The 22,891-nt window shown below is 43.4% G+C and overlaps 1 protein-coding gene across 1 annotated transcript; it reads right to left on the bottom strand.

Annotated features, from left to right (window-relative positions):
- ASRGL1 (asparaginase and isoaspartyl peptidase 1) lies at positions 1–22,224 on the bottom strand. The gene is made up of 7 exons (XM_027579657.2): positions 22,075–22,224; positions 20,657–20,857; positions 11,594–11,736; positions 10,640–10,797; positions 2,545–2,663; positions 1,659–1,769; positions 1–1,216 (listed from the first exon to the last, which is right to left on the bottom strand). The coding sequence occupies exons 2-7, from the start codon at positions 20,844–20,846 to the stop codon at positions 1,011–1,013; spliced, it is 927 nt and encodes a 308-aa protein (XP_027435458.1). The 5' UTR covers positions 20,847–20,857; positions 22,075–22,224; the 3' UTR covers positions 1–1,010.
- Positions 22,225–22,891: the final 667 nt, after the last annotated feature.

The following is a 22,891-nucleotide window of genomic DNA, read 5'->3' as shown; positions in this document are numbered from 1 at the left end:
TTAGTCTTTCAAAATAAATTTTATTAGTGGCACATGGAATTTAAAGTTAAGCAATTTTTTTCCAGAGAGAAGGTAAGACCTGACAGACTAAAAATTTGTCACAGCAGAAATACCATTTCCAGTGTAAAGCGAGACGAATAGGAATAGTTTCCACCAAGGAAGTGACTTTTTTTCACGATGCTGACCATGCTGTACACATGCCCCCTGCAGTCGTGGGGGCCCACAGCCCTGGACATCGGGAGAGTGCAGTAGATCAGAGTGCATCCCCATGGGATTGGTGCGCTGGTTATAGTAAGGGTGGAGAGATCACAAGCCCCCTTACTCGGCATGAGCACCAGGAGGGCCTGCAGCAGGCGGAGGCTGGTGGGAAAATGCTAGGCCAGCAGACTCACGTGGGAGCTCCGCAGAATCTCCATTAGACCCTTCACCTCCAGACCGGGGGCTATGGGTTATCAGAGACTACTTCTAAAGTATCTGGAAACATGTCTACATCAGTAAGTCAGAGGAGATCTGAACCTTCTTAGGAAAATCAGCTTCTCCTCTCATGGGTTCTTTTCCCTAACATTCTTCTGACTTAACAGGGACTCTGCAACCAAGAGAGCCCCAGGAGGTGTTGGTTTGGGTCCCCCCACCTTTTGAGCCTGCCCCTTCTGTCTCCGCTGCAGGTCTCCTGATCCCAGATGGCACTCCCTGCACCGAAGTGGCTGTTGTCCTGTTCAGATCATGTCATTTCTTCTTTCTAATCTAGGACACTGGGGACAACTCATAAGAAAGACTCAGGACCTGGTCATCTGCACTGGTCTTATTTTGACCTTAATAGGAGCGTTTCCCTTGGCACTTCCAGATCCTCCCCTCAACCAAACACTCAGATACTCACTGATCAAGGCGACAAAACGAGTGACAGACTGCAGAATTTTCCATTTCTAGATCTAATTGATTAAGCTAAGTCTCCACACCAGGAAACTGGACTTTCCCTCCAAGCTAGCATCTAGAACACAATCTTCAGGGCCCTAGGGCAGGTCAGTGATAGTGGTCTCGTTGAGATCGATTCCAGAGTGCAGCTTGCCATTCTTGGCGGCTGCCCAGGGCATGGAGGTGGAGGTCCACTTCACTGCCCAGTCTCCTGCTTTGCTGACCAAGATGACGCCGCCTAAACCTTTCAGCTTTGACTTCATATAACCCAATGACATGTTGGCTGCCTCTTCCAATGTCTTTCCTGAAAACGAGGAAAGGTTGAGAAAAAACACACATTATAATGAAAAGAATCTGATGGGAAAATCAGCTGCAGTATGAACAACCCAAGTGAGTTAACAAAGACTTTGGGCCCATGATTTCTATTTGAACGCTTCAAAGAAGCATCCTCACCATAAAAGGCCCTCTTTGCACTGAGATGGTGCCTAGCATCAGCCTGAGCAGAGCTGCTTTCTCTCACACACCCAGGCTCAAAGTCTCTTTACTGCCCCCGAGATGCCCAACACGGACAATAGCCTAAGGGCACTTCTTTCCAGATCCTAACAGGAGGTGGGAAGAAGTCAAAGGAGCCTTAACCTGAAAGGAACATCTAAAGCAAACGAGAAAGGGTTTCATATACTTTACAGCCTATTTACAAAGAGCTTCCATTCACTTGTCTTCAGACAGTATGAACTTGTTCTGTGTACCTTGTTCTACGTGGAAGAGAGTGAGTCTGGCCAGATTCACCTTCAGGATGCTCTCCCCGTGCCCCGTTGTTGAAATGGCGCCAATGTCATTGTCAGCATAACCTCCAGATCCTGCTCAAAAAAGGTGGACTGGTTCTAACTGAGCAGCAACAGTGAAGAAATGCAAACACATATCAAGTCTAACGCTACATAAATGTTAAATCCCAAGGAGTGCCAAAGGGTGAACAAAGGTCAGTAGCCGTGACCCTGAGATGCAGAAGTGGAGTAGTAAGTGCCAGGTGATGACCCCGAAATCAGTCCTGGTGGGGGGGGGGCGGGGGTTGGCCCGAGCTCTCACGGAGCAGCTCCTCCAGGACGGCTCCTCCTTTGCGAAGCCCACCCAGCCAGTCCCAGCCCCGCCGCTGACACACGCCCGGGAGCTAGAGGACGGACTTCAGTGTCAACACAAACGTTTCCACTTGTAGCAGCACCGCGTCGCTTTCGTGCCACTCAAATCTAGTAGCTGCCAACCTATATTCTCAGCTTTTTCTGTTTGTTAATTTGAGCCCATGCCTGGGAAGAGTCTTTGTGTATGTAACTCTTCGGGGCTAAGTCTGCAGATCCTGAAGCTGGGACCAGAGAGAAGAAAGAGGCCCTCGGGGGCTCGCTGGGGGCCCCCTGAGTCTCCCCAACTCATCCCGGGAGCCACCTGCCTTGGAAAAGCCTCTCGCCTGCCAGATACAGGCGCCCTCTCAAGGCGGTGCCCTGCCCCAGCCCTTCCGCCCTCCCTCCCCCCACCCCACGCTCCCGGATCTGCCACTCCCGGAAGAGGCAGGGAGTGAAGAGGAGAGGGCGACAGGTGGATGGCAGCGGAAGGGGCAGGGCAGCAGCCAGCCATGGGGCCTACCTATGCACGGGGTGTCCCCAACCCGGCCGACCATTTTATTAACGATGCCGCCCGTCGAGGTTGCATAGGCTACGTTTCCTTTGCAGTCCAAGGCAACGGCACCCACGGTTCCCAAGTCTCTGCCAAGAATGAAGAGAAAAGTGACAGACTGAGACGAGAGACACTGTCACAAGTAACATCGTAGCTGAACAGCACTTAAATCCCTGCGTTAGATGCTAATGGCAAATGGGACACGCTTTGATTCTATCATTCACACCTCACATTAGCTTTTTATTCTGCAGGTCAGACAGATTGCTAGACATTCCTTTAGATCTCAGTTTTAAGAGCACATCCCATCCCAGTACCACCATCTTCTAGCTGTGGGACTTAAAGGTTTTCTTCTCTGTGTCTTATTTTCCCCACCTATAAAACGGGGGTAAAAATGATTGAGTGCGTCCCAAACGTTGTGTGCATAAAAATCCCTTGGATCCCTGGGCCCACCCCAGAGATCCTGAGTTGGTGGGTACAGGGTGGGACCCAAGATCCTGCATTTCTCACAACCTCCCAGGTGATGCCGATGCTGCCTGTCACACCCCACTTTGCCTGTTTCCCGGGGCTTGCTGTAAAGATGAAATAAGTTATTGTTTTCCCTACCATATACATTTTCAAGTAAAAAAACTGGAAGAAATTGTACAACAACTGTCATGCCCACCACCCAGGTTCTGTAATGAACTATATTTGAGGCACGTAGTAAATGCCGGGCACGGCAGTGAACTGCACCTTCTGTGCAGCTTGCATGTGGGGGCAGAGGGCAACAGGGCGGTAAAAATTTGCTTTACGGAACAACAGTAAAAATGATGACGACTCCAGCAGCATGGAGAGGGCTTTATACAGGGCCTCTCTGAAGGAGGTGAGGGCAGCCCGCACGGTTTGCTGGGAAGCTGGAACATGGTTGTGAAGCTCATGGAATTTGGAGGTCACTGTGGTTGCAGAGAATAACGCAAGGGGGGGCGGTCAGGGGATGGCCAGCAGCCAGACCACAGAGGCTCTGACGGGCGGGGTGACTGTACACCCTGGTGACCCAGGACAGTCCTCATTTGTCCCCACGTAACAGTTCCCCTTTCACTCTCCAAGTCAAGTTCTGACTTGAACACTAAATCATACGGTCATCTGACGTATAGATCCTGAGTGAGATGGGAAGACACTGCAGAACCTGAACCAAGATGTGTCACTAGATGAGTTCAGTTTTAAAAATATCATCCTTACCCTACACTCATCCACCAGAATGGCTAAAATGAAGACGACTCGGTATCCCTTTGGAAAACCATCTGGCAGAATCTACCAACGCTGACTTGGCAATCACACTCCTAGTAGATTTCTGCATTCTTCCAACAGGAATGCGGAGCCACGTTCACCAAAAAACATACACCAAAATGTTCACAGCAGGACTGTTAGTAGTAACAGAAAGCAAAGTGACATAAATGTCCACCAAAGGCAGAGTAGGTGGACTGAGATAGTCATGGAACAGAATCGTCTATTGCCGTGAAAATGAGCTACTGAGGTATGCGGCACACGGACGGATCTCAGAAATATAATGAGGGAAGGAGGCACCAAATAAAGTACGTACTATATGTTTCCACTTAAATAAAGTTTGAAAACTGGCAATAGTTGTCTACAGTGTTAGAAGCCAGGTAAGTGGTTGCCTTTACGGCAGGGCTGGGAATGGTAGGGAGCATGGTGGGGAGCATCGGGCGATGAGCAATTTCCCCACCTGGGGGCTGGTTATATGGGTCCACTCTGTGACAACTCAGAGGCAACATAAGACTTGTGCACTCCTGTATGTATGCCACACGTGTACAAAAAGTTTCTCTTAGAATAATCATTCTGCCAAATGTGTGATGACTGAGGGAGACAAGAGTGGAACTAGAGATGGTCAGGAGGCTTGAAGAGTTGCTGGCCTCCGTTAGGGTGCTCCTGGGACGGAGAAAAGTAAAAAAAGCTCCTTGGGACATTCTGAAGGCAGAGCTGCCAGACTGTGGGGGGGCTGGGTGTGAGAGAGATTATGGGAGGCTCTAAAGCTTTGGTTTCCAGAATGGAAAAGGTACAGGAACCATTCATTGAAATGTAGACTATTAGGAATAGGTTTTTTGTTGTTTTCTGGTTTTGTTGGTGGCTGTGGAGCAAGGCTGGTGGGGAAATCCGGGGTTCCGTTTTGGACACAAGCTTGAGGTACCTGTTGGGTGAATTGCAGCTAGATGTGGGCTGGCATTCAGGGGGCTAGAAAGAGAAATTTGGCATTCTGTTTGGCAGAAAACCCTATCTTCCAGCATTCACAAAAATCAACTCCAGAGGGGCGCCTGGGTGGCTCAGTCGTTAAGCGTCTGCCTTCGGCTCAGGTCATGGTCCCAGGGTCCTGCGATCGAGCCCCTCATCGGGCTCCCTGCTCGGCGGGAAGCCTGCTTCTCCCTCTCCCACTCCCCCTGCTCGTGTTCCCTCTCTCGCTGTCTCTCTGTCAAATAAATAAATAAAATCTTAAAAAAAACAAACAAAACACAAACCCAGAGAGTTCAAGGCCTGAATATAAAACATAAAACAAAATTCTTCAGGAAAATCTAGGTGACTACAGATGTCTCAGGGTGGGGAGTACCTTCTACGTTTCTAGTCGTACAAGCTATACAAGAGAGGTAGACTATTTGATTACAAAAAAGTAAAAACCTGTTTATGGCAAAAATACCATAAGCAAAGTAAAAGCAAGACTAAAAACAACAGATTTGGATTTTTTTTTAAAGATTTATTTATTTGAGAGAGTGAGAATGAGAGAGAGAGAGTACATGGGGGGAGGGTCAGAGGGAGGGATTTTTTTTTTTTAAACAGAGCAGACAGTCTTAAGACTGAGAAGGGACATAACAATGAAAGAGAAAAAATGATCATAGGACAAAAATAGGCAAATTCATAGAAACAAATGGTCCACCAACAAACGCCAAATGCTCAAACTTGTTGACAGCCAGGGAATGCAACTTAGAGTGACAGCCTTTCCCTCCTCATGTCAGATGAGGGCTGGCACTCCCAGACTCTACCCCTAACACTCCTAAGGTGTGGAGGCAAGACTGTAAATACAAATGGCGGCCCATATACCATCTATTTACTTTTGAGAAGCTGTAGATACGTTCTTTTCTCTTAGAGTGATGAATAGGTCTTTAAATAAATATTATAAATCCATGGTTTTTACATGACCAAAAGTGGACAAACTACCAATGACGACTTAATGTAATTATTATTGTGCCCATCTGGGTCCTTTGTTGATCAGCTATTGATGGCTGGAAACACACACACACACACCCTATAAATTATTGTTTACTCCACAAGGTTGATTTTCCTGCTTTCATTTCATCGTATGTCCATACAACATGTGTTCTCTTGACAAACTGCCACATAAGACAGATCTTTTTGAGTCCGTGTAGTTCTTAGCAGGTTTTTTTATTAATTTTAATTTGGAGAAGCTTCCCTCTGCTAAGGCAGCAACAACTGGAATGTTCAACAGAATTCTTAAGGCAATCCTTAGATTTGGAAAGAACTCCTGATTTGAATATTACCACACTCAAATGCTACCGAGCATTGCGGGATACATTTTTGTAACGGAAGACACTATTACATACTTTAACTTGATCATATATGTCACGATCGCTCCCTGTAGTCATTTATACCATCTCTTCAGCAGCACCCAGATCCATGCAGAGTATCTTCAGCTCTTTCACATTTCACTGCTGGTGTATTATAAAGAAGACTGAAAGCAGCGGTTGTGTTGTTTGATTTTGTGCAAGTCTCTCTTCAAATGGCACTATGCTCTGATATATGACAGAAAGACAGCTCTATGGGAGCTGATTTGGGGATTATTTCTACATGAATCTTCTTCAAGTTAGGTAAGAATTTTTGTTGCCTTCTTTCAGGTTCCTTTTATTTTACTGGAATTCTTTTCTTTTTTCTTTTCTTTCTTTCTTTCTTTGAGAGAGTGCAAGAGAGCACAAGCAGGGGGGGAGGGGCAGAGGGAGAGGGAGAATCCCAAGCAGGCTCCACGCCCAGTGTGGAACCCCATGTGGGGCTCAAATCTCATGGCCCTGAAATGCACATTTCACATGCAGTATGATTTGTTTCTCTAAACTTAATATATTTTCAACCTTTTAAAAGTGAAATAGCCAAAAATATATTTTTAAAGCTTTTATTAAGCTTATCAATAGAAATTAACAGTTCATACTAAGTGACTGTAGGTAGCATCAATTCAAAATTAATTTCACTGTCTGTCAAAGTCCATAATTTACTCTTTGAGAATCTTCTGTGGTTTCACGGAATTCTTTATCTAAATTCAATGTAATTACTTTAACAGCACTGAGTTGGTCATTCCCACCATCTGTCTGAGATTTGTTCTAAGGTCAGATAGGAGTTTGAACACGCTGTTCCATTTTGGGCCTATCTAGAGAATCCCCCATTGGACCCTCTACTGCCACACAGTGGGGGCACACCTCCCAGAAACAGATTCAAACCTTGTCACATGGAATACTTTTGGGCTCTTGGCCAAACTTCATGCTTATATATCTTTTATTTACCAACCATGTTCACTCCATCATCACAGGCTTGCCTTTGACAGTCTTTTATTTTTTTTTAAGCTTTATTTTAGAGAAAGAGAAAGTGTGCGTGTGCAAGCAGCGTAGGGAGAGGGGCAGAGAGAGAGAATCTCAAGCAGATTCTGCACTGAGCGTGGAGCCTGAGCAAGGGGCTTGACCCTCACAGCCCTGAGATCATGACCTGAGTCAAAATCAAGAGTTGGGTCACTTAACTGACTGAGCTACGCAGGCGCCCCATTGCCTTCGACAGTCTTTTAAATTGATGCTAAGATGAAAAGCTGTCCCCACTTCTTCTCTAAATCCAAAACACTTACTTCAAAAAGCAGGTGAGTCAGACTTTGTTTTTCTTCTCGGGGTAGTACAGCCATACATATAGGAAATGTTAGTTGCTCGACGTGTCCTTCTGACCATGGTACCTTCTAGTTGGAGCTGAGTATTTTGTTAAAAACATTTTATGTATTTGATTTCATCCTCTTGCTTGTTACCCACTAAATTAATCTGTCTGAATTCTCTATCCTAGATAGTGATCATTAGTTTATTTTTTGTCTTAATTACATATATTATTGAATTTTGAAATCATTTTTATTAAGCCTAGAGATGTCCCACTGTGTTTTGTAAACACGGCGCAGATGATGGAGTGCCATGAAAAGCCTCATTAGGCCTGGCTAAATACCGGACACACTGTATTGTTCTTTCAAGAACATTATATCCCTGTTTCATATTGTCTTTTTCTTTTTCCGCTGTTATCAACTGCCTGTTCCCTCAATCCTACCGACTGCATGTGTCCTTTTGGTGTGTGGTTCTTCGTGATGAGCTCTTCCTGTAGTAAAGGACGGGAAATCACTGGGATTTCATTGGAACTGTTCAAACTGAGGATGTGGCAAGAATAATATTCTTACTAATTTTCACTGTTCTGACAGGTAATTAAATCTTCACTGGACCAAGAATTTGGAATGTCCCGCTTGTGAACGTTAGGTGGATCTTCCTGGAAGAAGACTGCTTACTTTACTGTTTTGTTTTCTAAAATGCGCGTGGGCTGTGTCCTGGAAGATTATTTTCCTTCTTTCTTCCTCTCAGCTTTCTGTTTTCTTTTGTGAGCTCCACTTTTGTATTCTTTTTCTATCAAAATCTTGACTTAACACGCATTTTCAATAATCTAGGGATTAAAAAGATGTAATCGTCTTGAAAGTGCACAAAATTAAGATACATTTTCATAAAAAAATGAAGAGTAAATATAACTGAATAAATATAAATGAACTGCAGATATAACTTTAAAAAGTTAAGTGTTTTCCTAAAATATACCAAATTATCTATTAATATTAAAGTCAAAACATGAATTATAATTAGTGAATATAACATCTTAAAATAAAACTCCTTAAAAGCTAAAAATTTTAACATATCTTAACAAACAAAACCATTCATAACTAACGTTCAGTGTCCATTTAGTTGCCAACATAAAGAGCTGGTTCTTCACGCAGGTTCTGTCTAGACCCACACTGTCCAGTATGGCAGACATGAGCTACCTGCGCCACTGGCCACAGGAAGCGTGGGCAATCCCCCTGGGGGGGGGGCGGTGGAGGGTGTGCTACAAGTGTAGCATATGGGTCAGATTTTGAAGATTAATGTGAAACAAGAATGTAAAATATCTCAAGTAATTTCTTATCTTGATTACATGCTGAAATGATAAAATTTTAGATGTACTGGGTGAAACGTGTGTGTGTGTGTGTGTGTGTGTGTATATGTGTATATATATATATATTTTTTTTTTTTTTGAGAGAGAGAGAGAGAGTGTGAGTGGGGGTGGGGAGGGGCAGAGGGAGAGAATCTCAAGCTGACTCTGCACTGAGCGTGGAGCCTGACATGGGGCTTGATCTCATGACCATGAGATCATGACCCGAGCCAAAATCAAGAGTCAGACGCTTAACCGACTGAGCCACCAAGACACCCCTACCTGTTTCTTTTTACCTTTTTAATGTGGCTACTGGAACATTTTAAATTGCATATGCAGCTCTCGTCTTTCTGTTGGACAGTGCTGGTCTAGACCTACATATATACACTTTTAAGAGTAATGGGCATCAGTCCTCATGTGCAAGTCTTGCAGATATTGTACTAACCCATGAATCCCGCCAGAACCATAGCATAGAACATGTAAGGAGGCAAGAAAATGGATACTTGGCACTACTGGGAAACAATTACTTTGTTATGTAAGAATTTATTCGACAAGTTATTAATTTGTCTTTTTCTCTTACCTAAGTCCTTCTGCTGTTCAATTCTTCCCCCCACTCCGAAGCAGTGTCCATTTCATATATCAGCAGTAGCACAATCCACAAAGCTTTAGATTTAGGTGGCCTTCGCTTCCAAGACATAGAGCAAGTGATGCAGAGAAGCATTTTCCTGGGGGCTGAATGGTGTTAATCACAAGCGTGGATGATGAGGGTTATGGGTCATGCTATGCCACTGCTGAGTGACAGAGGTGCCCCAGGTGTCTGTAATAAGCCAACTGTTTTGTGTGTTTGTGAAATGGGGGGGTCCTCTAAAGTGCAGGACCCAGGGTGGAGCCCCTCTCACTTATATCTAAGGGTAATACTGGCTGGTGGAGATGTGTGCTGTTGCAGAATTTTTGGAAAGCGATGTGACAACATCTGTTAAAAGACCCAAGAACCATCGATAAAGCAGCCCCATTCCTGTGACTCTAGCCTACAGGTACAATAGCACACTTGGTAAGGTTATCGAAAGCTACCAGTACATGACCAATTTTGTAAAACAGATTCTTAAGCTGGGGACACATCAGAATTACCTGGGAAACTTTTTCCTAATACACCTGCCTGGCCTCTTCACCTCAGATCTATTAAATTAGATTCTTTATGGAAGGGGACCAGACATGTATAGTTTGAAAAAGCTCCCTAGGTGATATTAAAGTATACTGCTGGTTAAAAATGACAAATCTTAAAGAGTATGCAGAGTTAATAGATTATATTCCATTATAAACTCCCAGGCCATATCTAAATTCTATTTTTCAAATTTTGCTTGAATTAGGGGGCTTTTATTTGGGATTTTGAACTCTGTAACACAGAAAACCGTAATTCAGAACAAATGATTAATTCAAACTTACAAGAACTGTACTGATTCCTCTGTACTAGGACAGCAGGCTCAAGTAACTTCAGAGGGTTCACTAGGTCACAGACAACCTGTTTTGTCTGCTTTTAAGATAACAAACTGATCAAGAGGCATCCGGCAGTTACTCCACTAACACAAGGCACTCTATGATTGGAGAAGGAACTCGGCCAAATCTGAGTTGTTATTACAGGAGTAATAAATGAGGCTAAATGTAAGAATCAAAAGAGCAGTTTTTCCATGATGTAGTGTCAATTATTTTGTACAAAAATGGAAACTACCAAGTGATTCTTGACTTATTTAAGAAATGTAGGTAATCAGATATTTGTTACACTTCCATGCCTGAGTAAGTCCCCAAACTGTGAGCCACAGAAGACACTTACTGCTGACAGTCTAACTTCAGAGCACCTTTCTCATGCTTCTCTTTTTCCAGACGTTTTATGTTTCTTTCTGTCACCAGCTGCTCTTTAGGAATCGTAGGCACCCCCATGACTGCTGCAAATTTCGCTGCACCTTGGTCAGTCAGAAAGCAGTGAGCTGTCTTGAGCCAGAAAGAAACAGAAACATGGTTAGTTTTAGGAAATAGTCAAAAAATCTTTTTAACTGTTCTGTGTGGATATAATTACTTCTCTCTGGGTATAAAGCCTCAAAAATGCAAATTCCACTGGCTTGCTTTTCCTCGAATGTTGAACAAAGCCTGGCACTCTGAGATCTTGTATTTTCAAAAAACCCCCAAAGTGATGGAATATTACTAGAAAGGTACTTACGTATGATCTTAAGTTTATTTATTTATTTAAAAAGATTTTATTTATTTATTTGACAGAGAGAGACACAGCAAGCGCAGGAACACAAGCAGGGGGAGTGGGAGAGGGAGAAGCAGACTTCCCGCAGAGCAGGGAGCCCGATGCAGGACTCGATCCCGGGACCCTGGGATCACGACCTGAGCTGAAGGCAGAAGCCCAACGACTGAGCCACACAGGCGCCCTGATCTTAAGTTTAGAGAACACAATTCATCTTTATTTTACATATGCTATTAAACAGTTGGTCTGTTCAATTTGTACCTGTTATGTCATCCATGTTGAGAGAAGACTGAAGAAAATATAGGAAGACAACATGAAAACAAAGTAATCACTGGACAAGGGATTACTAGTAAAATTCCACTGTCAACAGAGTCAGAGTCTCGGCTTATTTGAGAAATTTAAGTAGCAGTGCTTCTGTTCTTTTATAGGGTTTTAGGAGAACAGTGCTCACAAGTATTTCCCTCCAGTAAGACCACTTTTAGTTGCTAGAGTACAGCGGTAACAATTTCTTACAAAAAGGATGCTTTTGTCACATACCTTTTCCATAACAAGCCGTGCAAGTTTAATGGGGTTTGCTATACAGCGGACTGCAGACACAGCTCCCGCAGACAGGTCTTGTCCATTCATGATACTGGCATCCATTTCAACATCACCATTTACATTCAAGACAGATCCACAACCTAAAGCCAAAGACAAGTTGAAAAGCAAGAATTAAGAACTTCGAAATGGCCTCCCAAGTTTCCTCTAAGCTGTTGACTTTAATTCATCCTCTACTCCACTGCCAGAGAGACATGTTTGGAAACCCACATCTGGCTTGGCATCCCATGACCTACAAAACAAGAAGTATGAAAACACTTCCCGATCTGGCTTCTGAGCTCCTTTACCAGCGGTATCCTCCCCCACCCCCTTCTTGGCTGCATTTACTGAAATATGAGGTTTCCATGAAAGTACCATAAGTTCCCCATTGCTCTGTCCCCTTGTGTATGCTGTTCTCTTTACCACCAGCACTCCTTCCTCCAACTCCTTTTGCCCAGATAATGTCTGTAAGGCTAGCTACGCTTTACCTCTTTGTGCCTGTTTCCTCATTTGTAAAAATGGGATAAGAAACAAAGCTCGAGAATATTGAAAGGATATAAAACTGTCCAGTATCTAACAAGGTAAAATTCACAATGTTTGGTATCCAATAAGAAATTGCCAGGCACACAAAGAAACAAGAAATATGACCCATAACGAGGAGGGGAAAAAACCTCACTCAATAGTAACAGATCATAAACGACATAAATGACAGAATTAGTAGACAAGGATGTTAATAAAACAGCTGTTATAACTATAATCTATATGTACCAGAACATGGAGGAAAACATAAAAGGACCCAAATAGAACTTCTAGAGATGGGGAAAAAAAAGTCTTTTTTTTTTAAAGATTTTATTTATTTATTTGAGAGAGAGAATGAGAGATAGAGAGCACGAGATGGGGAAGGGTCAGAGGGAGAAGCAGACTCCCTGCCGAGCAGGGAGCCCGACACGGGACTCGATCCCGGGACTCCAGGATCATGACCTGAGCCGAAGGCAGTCGCTTAACCAACTGAGCCACCCAGGTGCCCCCCCCCCAAAAGTCTTAAGTGGAAAATATACAGAAAATAAAACAAGGTTAGACAGTGCAGCAGAAAACATGAATGAACATGAAGATGTAGCAATGGAAACTATCCAAAATGAAAAATAAAAAAGGATAAAAAAAAACCCAAATTAAAAGAGGTCATTGAGCTCAGGGACAATTTCAAGCAACCCAATCTATGCGTAATCGGAATCTCTAAAAGGAGAGGTGAGACAAGAGGGACAACAAAATATTTAAGGAAAAATGGATAATAAATTTTCATATTTGATTAAAACTACAAATTCACAGATCTGAGAAGCTCAATAAACTCCAAGCAAAAGAAACATGAAGAAAATTACATGCAGGGACATCATGATCAAACAGCTTGGTGCTAAGGAGACAGAAAACCTTTTTTTTTTTTTTAAAGATTTTATTATTTATTTATTTGACAGAGAGATGAAGGGAGAGCACAAGCAGACAGAGGGAGAGGGAGAAGCAGGCTCCCCGCGGAGCAGGGAGCCCGATGCAGGGCTCGATCCCAGGACCCTGGGATCATGACCTGAGCCGAAGGCAGACGCTTAACGACTGAGCCACCCAGGCGCCCCAAGACAGAAAATCTTATAAAAGTAGCCAGAGAGCCATGCATTGGGAAGAGAGGAAACAATGAGAATATGTTTCTTGTCAGAAATGATACAATCCAGAAGACAGTGGAGCAATGTCTTTAAAGCCCTGAAATGAAAAACAACAACAACAACACACACACAAACAGCCTGTCAAGTTGGAGGTAAATATACAGTGAAATTATCTTTCAAATACGGAAAACAAGACTTTTTCAGATACCCAAGAGCTGAACGAAATCACCAATAGCAGATGTGAAATACAAGAAGTGTTAAAGGAGGTCTCTCAGGAAGAAGGAAAACGACAGTGGACCAGTCATAAGCCACACGAAGGAAAAGCACTGGAAATGGTTAGTATATGGGTAAAGCAGAAATACCTTTTCCCTTTATTTTAATAATATCTTTAAAATATAACCGTTTAGGGGAGCCTGGGTAGTTCAGTTGGTTAAGAGTCCAACTCTTGGTTTTGGCTCAGGTCATGTTCTCAGGGTCGTGAGTTCAAACCCCACTTAGGGCTCCATACTCAGGAGGGTCTGCTTGAGATTCTTTCCCTTTCCCTCTCCCTTTGCCCCTCCCCCTGCTCTCTCTCTGTCTCTCATATAAATAAATAAATCTTAAAAAGAAAAGATTCTCTCTCTCCCTCTCCCTTTGCCCCTCCCCTCTCCTCACACTCAATCTCTCTCTCTCAAAAAAATATATATATGTATGTATATGTGTGTATGTATGTACATATATAACTGTTTAAGGGAAAAATAGTAACAATGTACTGGGTAATTTATAACATACACAGAAGTAAAATACATGACAGCAATAGCACAAAGGCTAGGAAAGGGGAAACAAGTATACCATTACAAGGTTCTGAGATTATTCATGGAGTACAATATTACTTAAAGGTAAACTGTGACAAGTGAGAGATATATACTATAAACTCTAAAATAACCCTTAAAAAGAAGAAGTCTAGCTACTAGGCCAACAAAAGAGGTAAGACGCAATCATAAACAACACTCAATTATCCCAAAAGATGACAGAAAAGGAGGAAAAAAGAGAAACAACGAATGGATTGGACAAATAGAAGACAAATAGCAAGATGACAGACTTATACCTGACCATATCAATAATCACACTAAATGTAAATGGCATAAACACCCCAATAAAAAGCAGAGAGACTGTATAAAAAGGTAAGATACAACTCTGTGTTACCTAAAAGAAATCCACTTTAAATATAAAGATACAGGGGCGCCTGGGTGGCTCAGGTGGTTAAGCGACTGCCTTCGGCTCAGGTCATGATCCTCGAGTCCCAGGATCGAGTCCTGCATCGGGCTCCCTGTTCAGCGGGGGGTCTGCTTCTCCCTCTGACCCGCCCCCATCTGGTGCTCTCGCTCTTTCATTCTCTCTCTCTCTCAAATAAATAAAATCTTTAAAAAAAATAAATATAAAGATACAAACAGGTTAAAAATAAAAGAATGGAAAAGTTATACCATGCTAAAATGAATTAAATGAAAGCTGGAGCAGCTATATTAACATCGGGCAAAGCAGACTTCAGAACAAGGAACGTTAAATAATAATGACATTACATAATGATAAAAGGGTCAGTTCACATAGAAGACAGCAATCTATGTACCTAACAACAATTTATAAATATATGAAGCAAAACTGATAGAAGTCAAAGAAGAAATAGAGAAATTCACAAATAAAAGACTTCAACACTCCTCTCTCAGTAATCAGTAGAAATAGACAGAAAATGAAGGTATAGAAGATCTGAACAACATTATCTACTAACTTGACCTTATTGAGATTTATAGAACTTTCCATACAACAACAGCAGAGTACATATTCTTTTTAAATACAAATTGGATATTTACCAAGAGAGACCATATTCTGGGCCAAAACCCAAACCTTAAAAGTTCAAAAGAATGTAAATCACACAGAGTATATCCTTTGACTGTAACAGAATTAAAATAAAAGTCAGAGAGATATTTGGCAAATCCACACATATTTGGAAATTATCGCACTTCTAAATAACCCACGGTTCAATGAGGAAGTCACAAATGAAATTATAACATGTTTTGAACAGAATGAAAATGAGAAGACAACATGTGAAAACTTGTAGGATGCAATCAAAGCAGGGCTTAGAGGAAAATTTAAAGTATTAAATGCTTGTATTAGGAAAGACAGGTCTCAAATTAATGATCTCAAAAATAATAGTAAATTATTCCTAAAGTAAGTTGAAGAAAGGAAATAATACAGATATATCAATGAAATTCAGAAGAGAAAAACAGTAAAAGAAAAAACAATAAAAAAATCCACAAAACCCTCCTAAAACCAATAGCTACTGTTCTTTGAAAACACATAACCCCCCCTCCAAAAATCCCCCCAAACCCAAACTTGATAAACTCTAGCTAGACAACCAAGAAAAAAAAGACAGAAATTCAAATATCAAGAATGAAAGATGGGACCTCTCTACAGACCTTATAGACATTAAAAGAATTAAATACAGTATATTATAAATAACTCTTAAACCAATAAATTCAACATCTTTTTTTTTTTTTTAAGATTTATCTTAGGGGCGCCTGGGTGGCTCAGTCGGTTAAGTGGCTGCCTTCGGCTCAGGTCATGATCTCAGGGTCCTGGGATTGAGCCCCATGTCGGGCTCCCTGCTGTGTGGGAAGTCTGCTTCTCCTTCTCCCTCTGCTGCTCTCCCTGCTTGTGCTCGCTCTCTTGTGCACACTCTCTCTCAAATCAATAAAATCTTAAAAAAAAGATTTATTTTATTGATTTGAGAGAGAGATCTCACGTGCATGAGAGAGCACAAGAAGGGACAGCGGCCGAGGGAGAGGGAGAGAGAAACACAAGTAGATTCTGTGCTGAGCACGGAGCCTGAAGAAGGGCTTGATCTCAGGACCCTGAGATCAGACCTGAGACAAAACCAAGAGTCAGATGCTCAACCAACTGTACCACCCAGGTGCCCCTATAAATTCAACATATTTTTTTTTAAAAAGATTTAATTAACCAATAAATAAATAGGTCAGAAGCACAAGTAACAACCTGGATTTACAGTTGGCATCTAAAGTGGAGGGTAGTCTTGTGGGACTGAGCCCTTCACCTGTGGCGTCTTTTTTTTTCTTTAAGATTTTATTTATTTGAGAGAGAGAGAAAGAGAGATAGAGAGAGAGAGAGAGCACGCACACACACGCATAAGCAGGGGGGAGGGGTAGAGGGAGAAGCAGGGGACTCCCTGCCGAGCAGGAAGCCCGATGCGGGACTTGATCCCTGGACCCTTGGATCATGACCTGAGCTGAAGGCAGATGCTTAAGCGACTGAGCCACCCAGGCGCCCTCACCTGGGGAATCTGATGATACCTTCAGGTAGATAGTGTCAGAAATGAGCTAAATTGTAGGACACCCAGCTGGTGTAGGAAAAGTGCTTGGTGTGGGAAAATCTACACACGCACTGGAACTGGGTTCAGAATCTTCAGACAAAGGCAATCCAGTGGAACAAAGATAAGTCTTTACAACAAACAGGGCTCGAACAACTGAACGTCCATATGCAAAACAACCCAAATCTAGACACAGACCATACACCCTTCATAGAATTAACTCAAAATGGATCACACACCTAAATGTAAAATGCAAAACTATAAAGCTCCTAGAAGATAACATAGGAGAAAATCCAGGTGACCTTGGGATTGGCTTTTTAGATACCACACCAAAGGCATGCTCCGTGAAAGAAAAAATTGTTATGCTAGACGTCATTAAAACAAAAAATTTCTGCCATATGAAAGACACTGTCAAGAGAATGAGAAGATAAGCCACAGACTGGGAACATGTATTCATAAAAGACACATCTGATAGAGGACTGCTATTCAAAATATATAAAGGACTCTTAAAACTCAACAATAAGAAAACACAATCTGATTAAAAAATGAGACAAAGAAAAAAAAAAAAAACCAACAACAAAAAAATGAGACAAAGACCTGAACAGACATCTTACCAAAGAAGACCTACAGATGGCAAGTATGAAAAAAATCTATTGTATTTTTATATCAGCAACAAAGGTTCATAACTCTAATCATAATAAGTAACATTTACAATAGCACCAAAAGACATGAAGTAACTAAGTATACATCTAACAAAATATGTATAAGATAGTGCATGCTACAAACTACAAAACACTGATGAGAGGAATCAAAGATTTAAACAAATGGAAGCACTGGATGGAAAGGCTCAGTACCGTTCAGATTTCAATTCACCAAACTGCTCTATAGAGTTAATACAGTCCTAATCAAAATCCTAGCAGGATTTTTTTGGTAGAAATTGACAAGGTGATTCCCAAATTGGTGGGAAGGCCGACAGCCAAAACAGTTACCCAGACATGCGTGCAAAGAGCTGCAAGACTCTTACTACCTGATTTGAAGACTTAATATAAAATTACAGTAATCAAGACAGTGTGGTATTGGTGAAAGAATACACATACAGCCCAATGCAATAGAGTCCAGAAACAGACCCATCCATTCAAAGTGAAGTGATTTTTGACAAAGGTGGAAAAGTCAAGTGATTTTTGACAAAGGTGGAAGGGTGACTCCATGAAGAAAGAATTGCTTTTTCAACAACGGGTGCTGGAACAATTATGCAAAAACCATCTTAATATATACCTCACACCATATACAAAAAATCATTAAAAAAGGATCAGAGACCTAAATACAAAACCTGGAACTATAAAGTTTCTAGAAAACAGGTAAGAGAAAATGTTTGTGACCCTGCATTAGGCAAATATTTCTTTTCTTTTTCTTTTTAAGATTTTATTTATTTATTTGAGAGAGAAAGAGAGAAGAGAGAACAAAGAGAGAAGAGAGAAGAGAGGATGACTGAGCAGGGAGCCCGATGCAGGGCTCAATCCCAGGACCCTGGGATCATGACCTGAGCCAAAGGCAGCCGCTTAACCGACTGAGCTACCAGATGCCCTAGCCTAGGCAGATAGTTCTTAAGGTATGACACTAAAAGCACTAAAAAATTGGATTTCTACAAAATTAAGAACTTTTGTTCTTTGAAAGGCACTGTTAAGAGAAAGAAAAGACAAACTACAGACCAAAAGAAAATATCTGCAAATCACTTATCTGATAAAAGACCAACGTTGAGTATATATGAAGAATTCTTAAAGCTCAGTAATAATAATAAAAAACACAATTCAGAAATTGACAAAATACTTGAAAAGATATTAAAATAAACATTTGCTGCTAGGGAAAAGCAAATTAACACTAGAATGAGATCCCACCACACACCTGTTAGAATGGCTAAAATACAAAATACTGACAACACCAAGTGCTGGTGAGGATGTGGAGTGACTAGAACCTTCATACACTGCTGGTGGGAAGGGAAAGTGGGAGTCACTGTGGAAAACAGTTTGGCCGTTTCAAGTAAAGTTAAATATATGCTTGCCCTATGACCAGCAATCCCACAACTTGGTATTCCCCCAAGAGAAAGAAAAACTTATGTTCACACAAAAACCTGTATGCAATTGTTAATAGTGATTTGTAATGGCCCCAAATTGGCCATGTCCTTTGGTTGGTAAATGACCAAGACTTAGTATATTCATACAATGGAATGCTACTTAACAGTAGAAATGCACGGACTATTAATAGTTGTGTCAACATGGACAGCCCTCCAACGCATTACGGTAAATGAAGAATCCAGACTCAAAAAGCTACAGATTGTGTGATTCTACTCTTCTCCCTCAATGTGCTGCAGAGCAGATGCCTGGCACAGTAGAAGCGAGTCACTTAGAAGTGAGTCACTCTACCAGGCTCTGGTATAGAGCAAAGACGAGAACTAGCCACTCCAGTTCTGAATCCATACTCCCCAGTTCAGGCAGATGACTGATCCCAGTAGTTTAGACAGGGTGGGAGACCAGAAGACCTGTTCCAAATCAAGGTCCTTTGTGAATAAGTGGGTGTTTGTCAGCTAGAGGGTCAAAACTGCTAGTGGCATGTAACTGAACAAGTCTCCCACTGAAACAGCAGGCCACTCCTTCTGCCGGCAAGGGGGAGCATCTACTAAATTCTGGTTCAACCAACAGCCATAACAATGCACTTATGTCTCATTCTATGGTCAAGCTGACTTATGAAATTTTGCATAAGTGTTAAAGAGTGCTTAGCAGAAGCAAGGGGCTGGAACAAATACTCAGTATTTCATGACTAATTGGTTCAGATTTCCTAAAATTCTTTTCTCTGACAGATGTTAGGTGGGTGGTATCATCCCAAGAAGTATTTTAATCCCCAGATTCTAGGTTCTCTATTTTAAAATCAATGAGCATAAGAATTATACCTAACTCATAATGCAGATTAAATGAGTTAATCATGCAAATTTCTCAGACCACTGCTTGATACATAGTAATCATAGTAGTTACAATGATTATTACTCTAAAAACGCATCAATTGAGAGGAAGAAGCCAAACACAAAAGAATACACTCCGCATGATTCCATTTATATGGAATTGTGGAGAAAGCAAATTAATCTATAACGACAGAAGAAGAGCAGTGGATACCTGGTAGTGAGGATGAGGGTGGATTAAAATGCAAAGCGGCATGAAGGAACTTCTGGGTATGATGGAAATGTTTTAATTTTGTTTTTTTAAAAAGGATTTTATTTATTTATTTGACAGAGAGAGAGCATAGGCAGGGGGAGCAGCAGGCAGAGGGAGAGGGAGAAGCAGAAGCACTGACTCCCTGCTGAGCTGGGAGCCCCATGCAGGGCTCGATCCCAGCACCCTGGGATCATGACCTGAGCTGAAGGCAGACGCTTAACCGGTTGAGCCACCCAGGTGCCCAATGGAAATGTTTTAAATCTTGTGGTGTGGTTACACAGGTGTATGTATTTTTCAAAACTTAAAATGGGTGCACTTTATAGTATATAGTCTACCCCCACACCCCCACAAAAAGATGTAATAAAAAAGCCTCTTGGTATGTGAATTCTTGGAAGCAAGTTAAAGAAAAAATGGTGAACTGATGGATTTAAAAAATTTTTTAAAGGTTTTTTTTTTAAGATTTTATTTATTTGAGAGAGAGAATGAGAGAGAGCACATGAGAGTGGGGAGGGGCAGAGGGAGAAGCAGACTCCCTGCTAAGCAGGGAGCCTGATGTGGGACTCGATCTTGGGACTCCAGGATCATGACCTGAGCTGAAGGCAGTTGCTTAACCAACTGAGCCACCCAGGTGTCCCGGATTTAAAAATTCTTAAAGCAACCTGGTCAACAGGTAAAAAGAAAAATTAAATGTTTTTAGCATATTAAATTTTACTGAAAAGCTTACCAGATTCATTGGCACTTTAGATTCTATTTGTAGGGGGATAAGCTTAACCTGATTTGGCATCAGTTACTAACTGCACTGCAAATATACCTGCGTTGAACTCAGGATGATCTTCTAGGAATGCCACAGCAACTTCCACAGCGTCAACTGCGCTTCCTCCATCCATCAGGATTTTGTAACCTGCCTCAGCGGCTTTGATGATGCCCTGGCGCACCCACTCTTTCCGGTCCTTAGAGATATTGCTGGCTCCGCCACCATGGACCACGATGACGGGATTCATGTCGACGGATCCTAGGCATCAGGAAGATGAAGGTGTCACTTAGAACAGGCCCAAGAAGACCACCCTGGGCATAATCTCTTGGGGGAGATTCCACTGGAGACTAGGTCCAGTTTCTACCCCAGGAGGGAGGCAAGGTTTACAGCCTCAAGAAATTTCCTGAGACCTAGGGGATGGGGGCAGAGGGCAGAGACAGCGTGGTTTGAACTTTGCACAAAATGCCCAGAGTGCCGCCTGGCCTCGCACATTCCCCGTTTCTCTCCCACCCCCACCTCAGGCATCTTTGGGCCTTCGGGTGGGGCTTCGGGACCCAGAGCCCGCGCCCCCCCCCACCGGCTGCCATCCGGCCTCAGTTTTCCAGAGAACCACAGTCTTTGCTGGGGAGGGGTGGGGACTGCCTCCAGGGCCAGAGCTCGAGCCCTACTCCTGGGCTCTTTCTGGTCTTGGGTTTCCCCTGAGATGGTCCCTTTTCCAAGCCTGTAAGTCCTGGATATCTGAAGGCAGGTACCACACTGACTAGGCATCCAGGATTCCTGGTATTGGTCCAGGGACTGGACCAGGTAGGGATAGTCCGGGACACTGGTGGAGGCTCTGTGAAGGACATCAGGCTGCTGGGGGCCATCCAGCTTCAAAGCAAAATGAGTAAATCCTCCAAAGCCAGATCTCAGTAGGATCTCAGAAGCCATTCTGGGACTGTCAGAGTTTAGAGATGGGAGACAGCTAGGAATCATGAACGCCAGACAGGCCCCAAGGAAAAAGGGTATGAGGGTCTGAGGGTAACCACAATTCCAACCTCCTCATCACTACTGCAGTGGGAGGAAACGCTGGCCTCAGGATAATTCCTGGTGGGCTAAGACAGGCCCTATCCAACTGGCCCAGAGTCTGCAGACCGCGGGGCAGGTGCTCTGGTGTGAACTGCGCATGCACTTGCCAGCGACACTCAGCATCCAAGCTCCTTGGGATCGTCCAGTCCAGGCCGTGTAGGGACAGACTGGGCCACAGACACGGACTTCGGGGGTCACCCCGCGCTGCAGAGGTCCAGGTCCCCCTCCCCGCCCCCCAAAAAGAGATGCGCCACATCTCACTGGAATCCCTTAGTCTTGACATTCTTGGTCAGTGCCAGTTCGTCAGCGCCCCCCGCCCCCGTCCCCCACCACTTCCCGGACCCCCACCACCGGGCAGGGCGCTTTCCCGGTCTCCGGCAGCTGCTCCGGCGGCGCCGTCGACTTACCGAGGACGCCGCGGGAGGCAGACGCAGGGACTTCAGGCTGGGCCGAGCCACCCGGCCGGCCTCGGAACCTGCGCGGTCCAGCGCCGGGGCGAGCCTGTCCGGGAAACCGCTGGGCTCGCAACCGCTCCGCGGACAACGGCTCCGCGCTTGCGCACGGGGGCGGGGCTGGCGCGCAGCTCAGTTACCGTAAAGCCCCGACCGGGGCCGCGGCGCAGCACCTCTCACCTTTGCCGGTGTCTCCGCTCCGGCTCGACCCCAGGAGGCTGGCTCCCGGCACAGGGACAATGCTGGCCCTCCACTCACCTGAGCTTCCTGGTGAAAGGGGGAACCTCCACTTCCTCCTTATGAGGCTGGGGGCTGGGTGTTGGTGTTGGTGGCGAAATGCGTGATGTGCCAAGGTTTTGTAACTGACAATTGAAAAGCAATGCAGTGGGCCCTGATACCCTTCCTCTGCTCGAAATGTTTCTCAGTCTTGTTATTCGTTTAAATTCAGATCGCTTCCTTCTAATCGTCTCTCTCCTTAACCTTTTGTAAAGAACGGAAAGATAAACTATAATTGGTATGGTTCTGTGCCGGAGGTGCTCTGAAGAGTCTGAAACCCTAGGCGGATTCCCTCCTCTGAGCTACCAGGAGCCCAGCTCTAAATTCCTTAAACCACATGTGCCCTTAGTTTTTTTGTTGTTGTTGACACATTTTCTTCAACCTGCTCCAGAGAGTTCCCTTAAGGCTCTGACCCCCTGGATGACAACCAATCATCTGTATCCGCCTCCCCCCTTCCCGTTGCCATAGCATCCTTCCAATAGAAGGAGTTTACATT

This window comes from Zalophus californianus, chromosome 11, assembly GCF_009762305.2.
Source record: "Zalophus californianus isolate mZalCal1 chromosome 11, mZalCal1.pri.v2, whole genome shotgun sequence".
Classification (NCBI taxonomy): Eukaryota; Metazoa; Chordata; class Mammalia; order Carnivora; family Otariidae; genus Zalophus; species Zalophus californianus.
The sequence above is the reverse complement of the archived record's forward strand: the minus strand, read 5'-3'. Positions and strand labels throughout refer to the sequence as shown.

Excerpts from the sequence above, each read along its gene's own strand:
- ASRGL1 (XM_027579657.2), bottom strand. The coding sequence starts at position 20,846 with ATGAATCCCGTCATCGTGGTCCATGGTGGCGGAGCCAGCAATATCTCT. Across the intron at positions 11,737-20,656 it reads TCATCCTGAGTTCAACGCAG|GTTGTGGATCTGTCTTGAAT; the intron begins GTATATTTGCAG and ends CTTTGGCTTTAG. Across the intron at positions 2,664-10,639 it reads CTGAAGTTAGACTGTCAGCA|AGACTTGGGAACCGTGGGTG; the intron begins GTAAGTGTCTTC and ends CATTCTTGGCAG.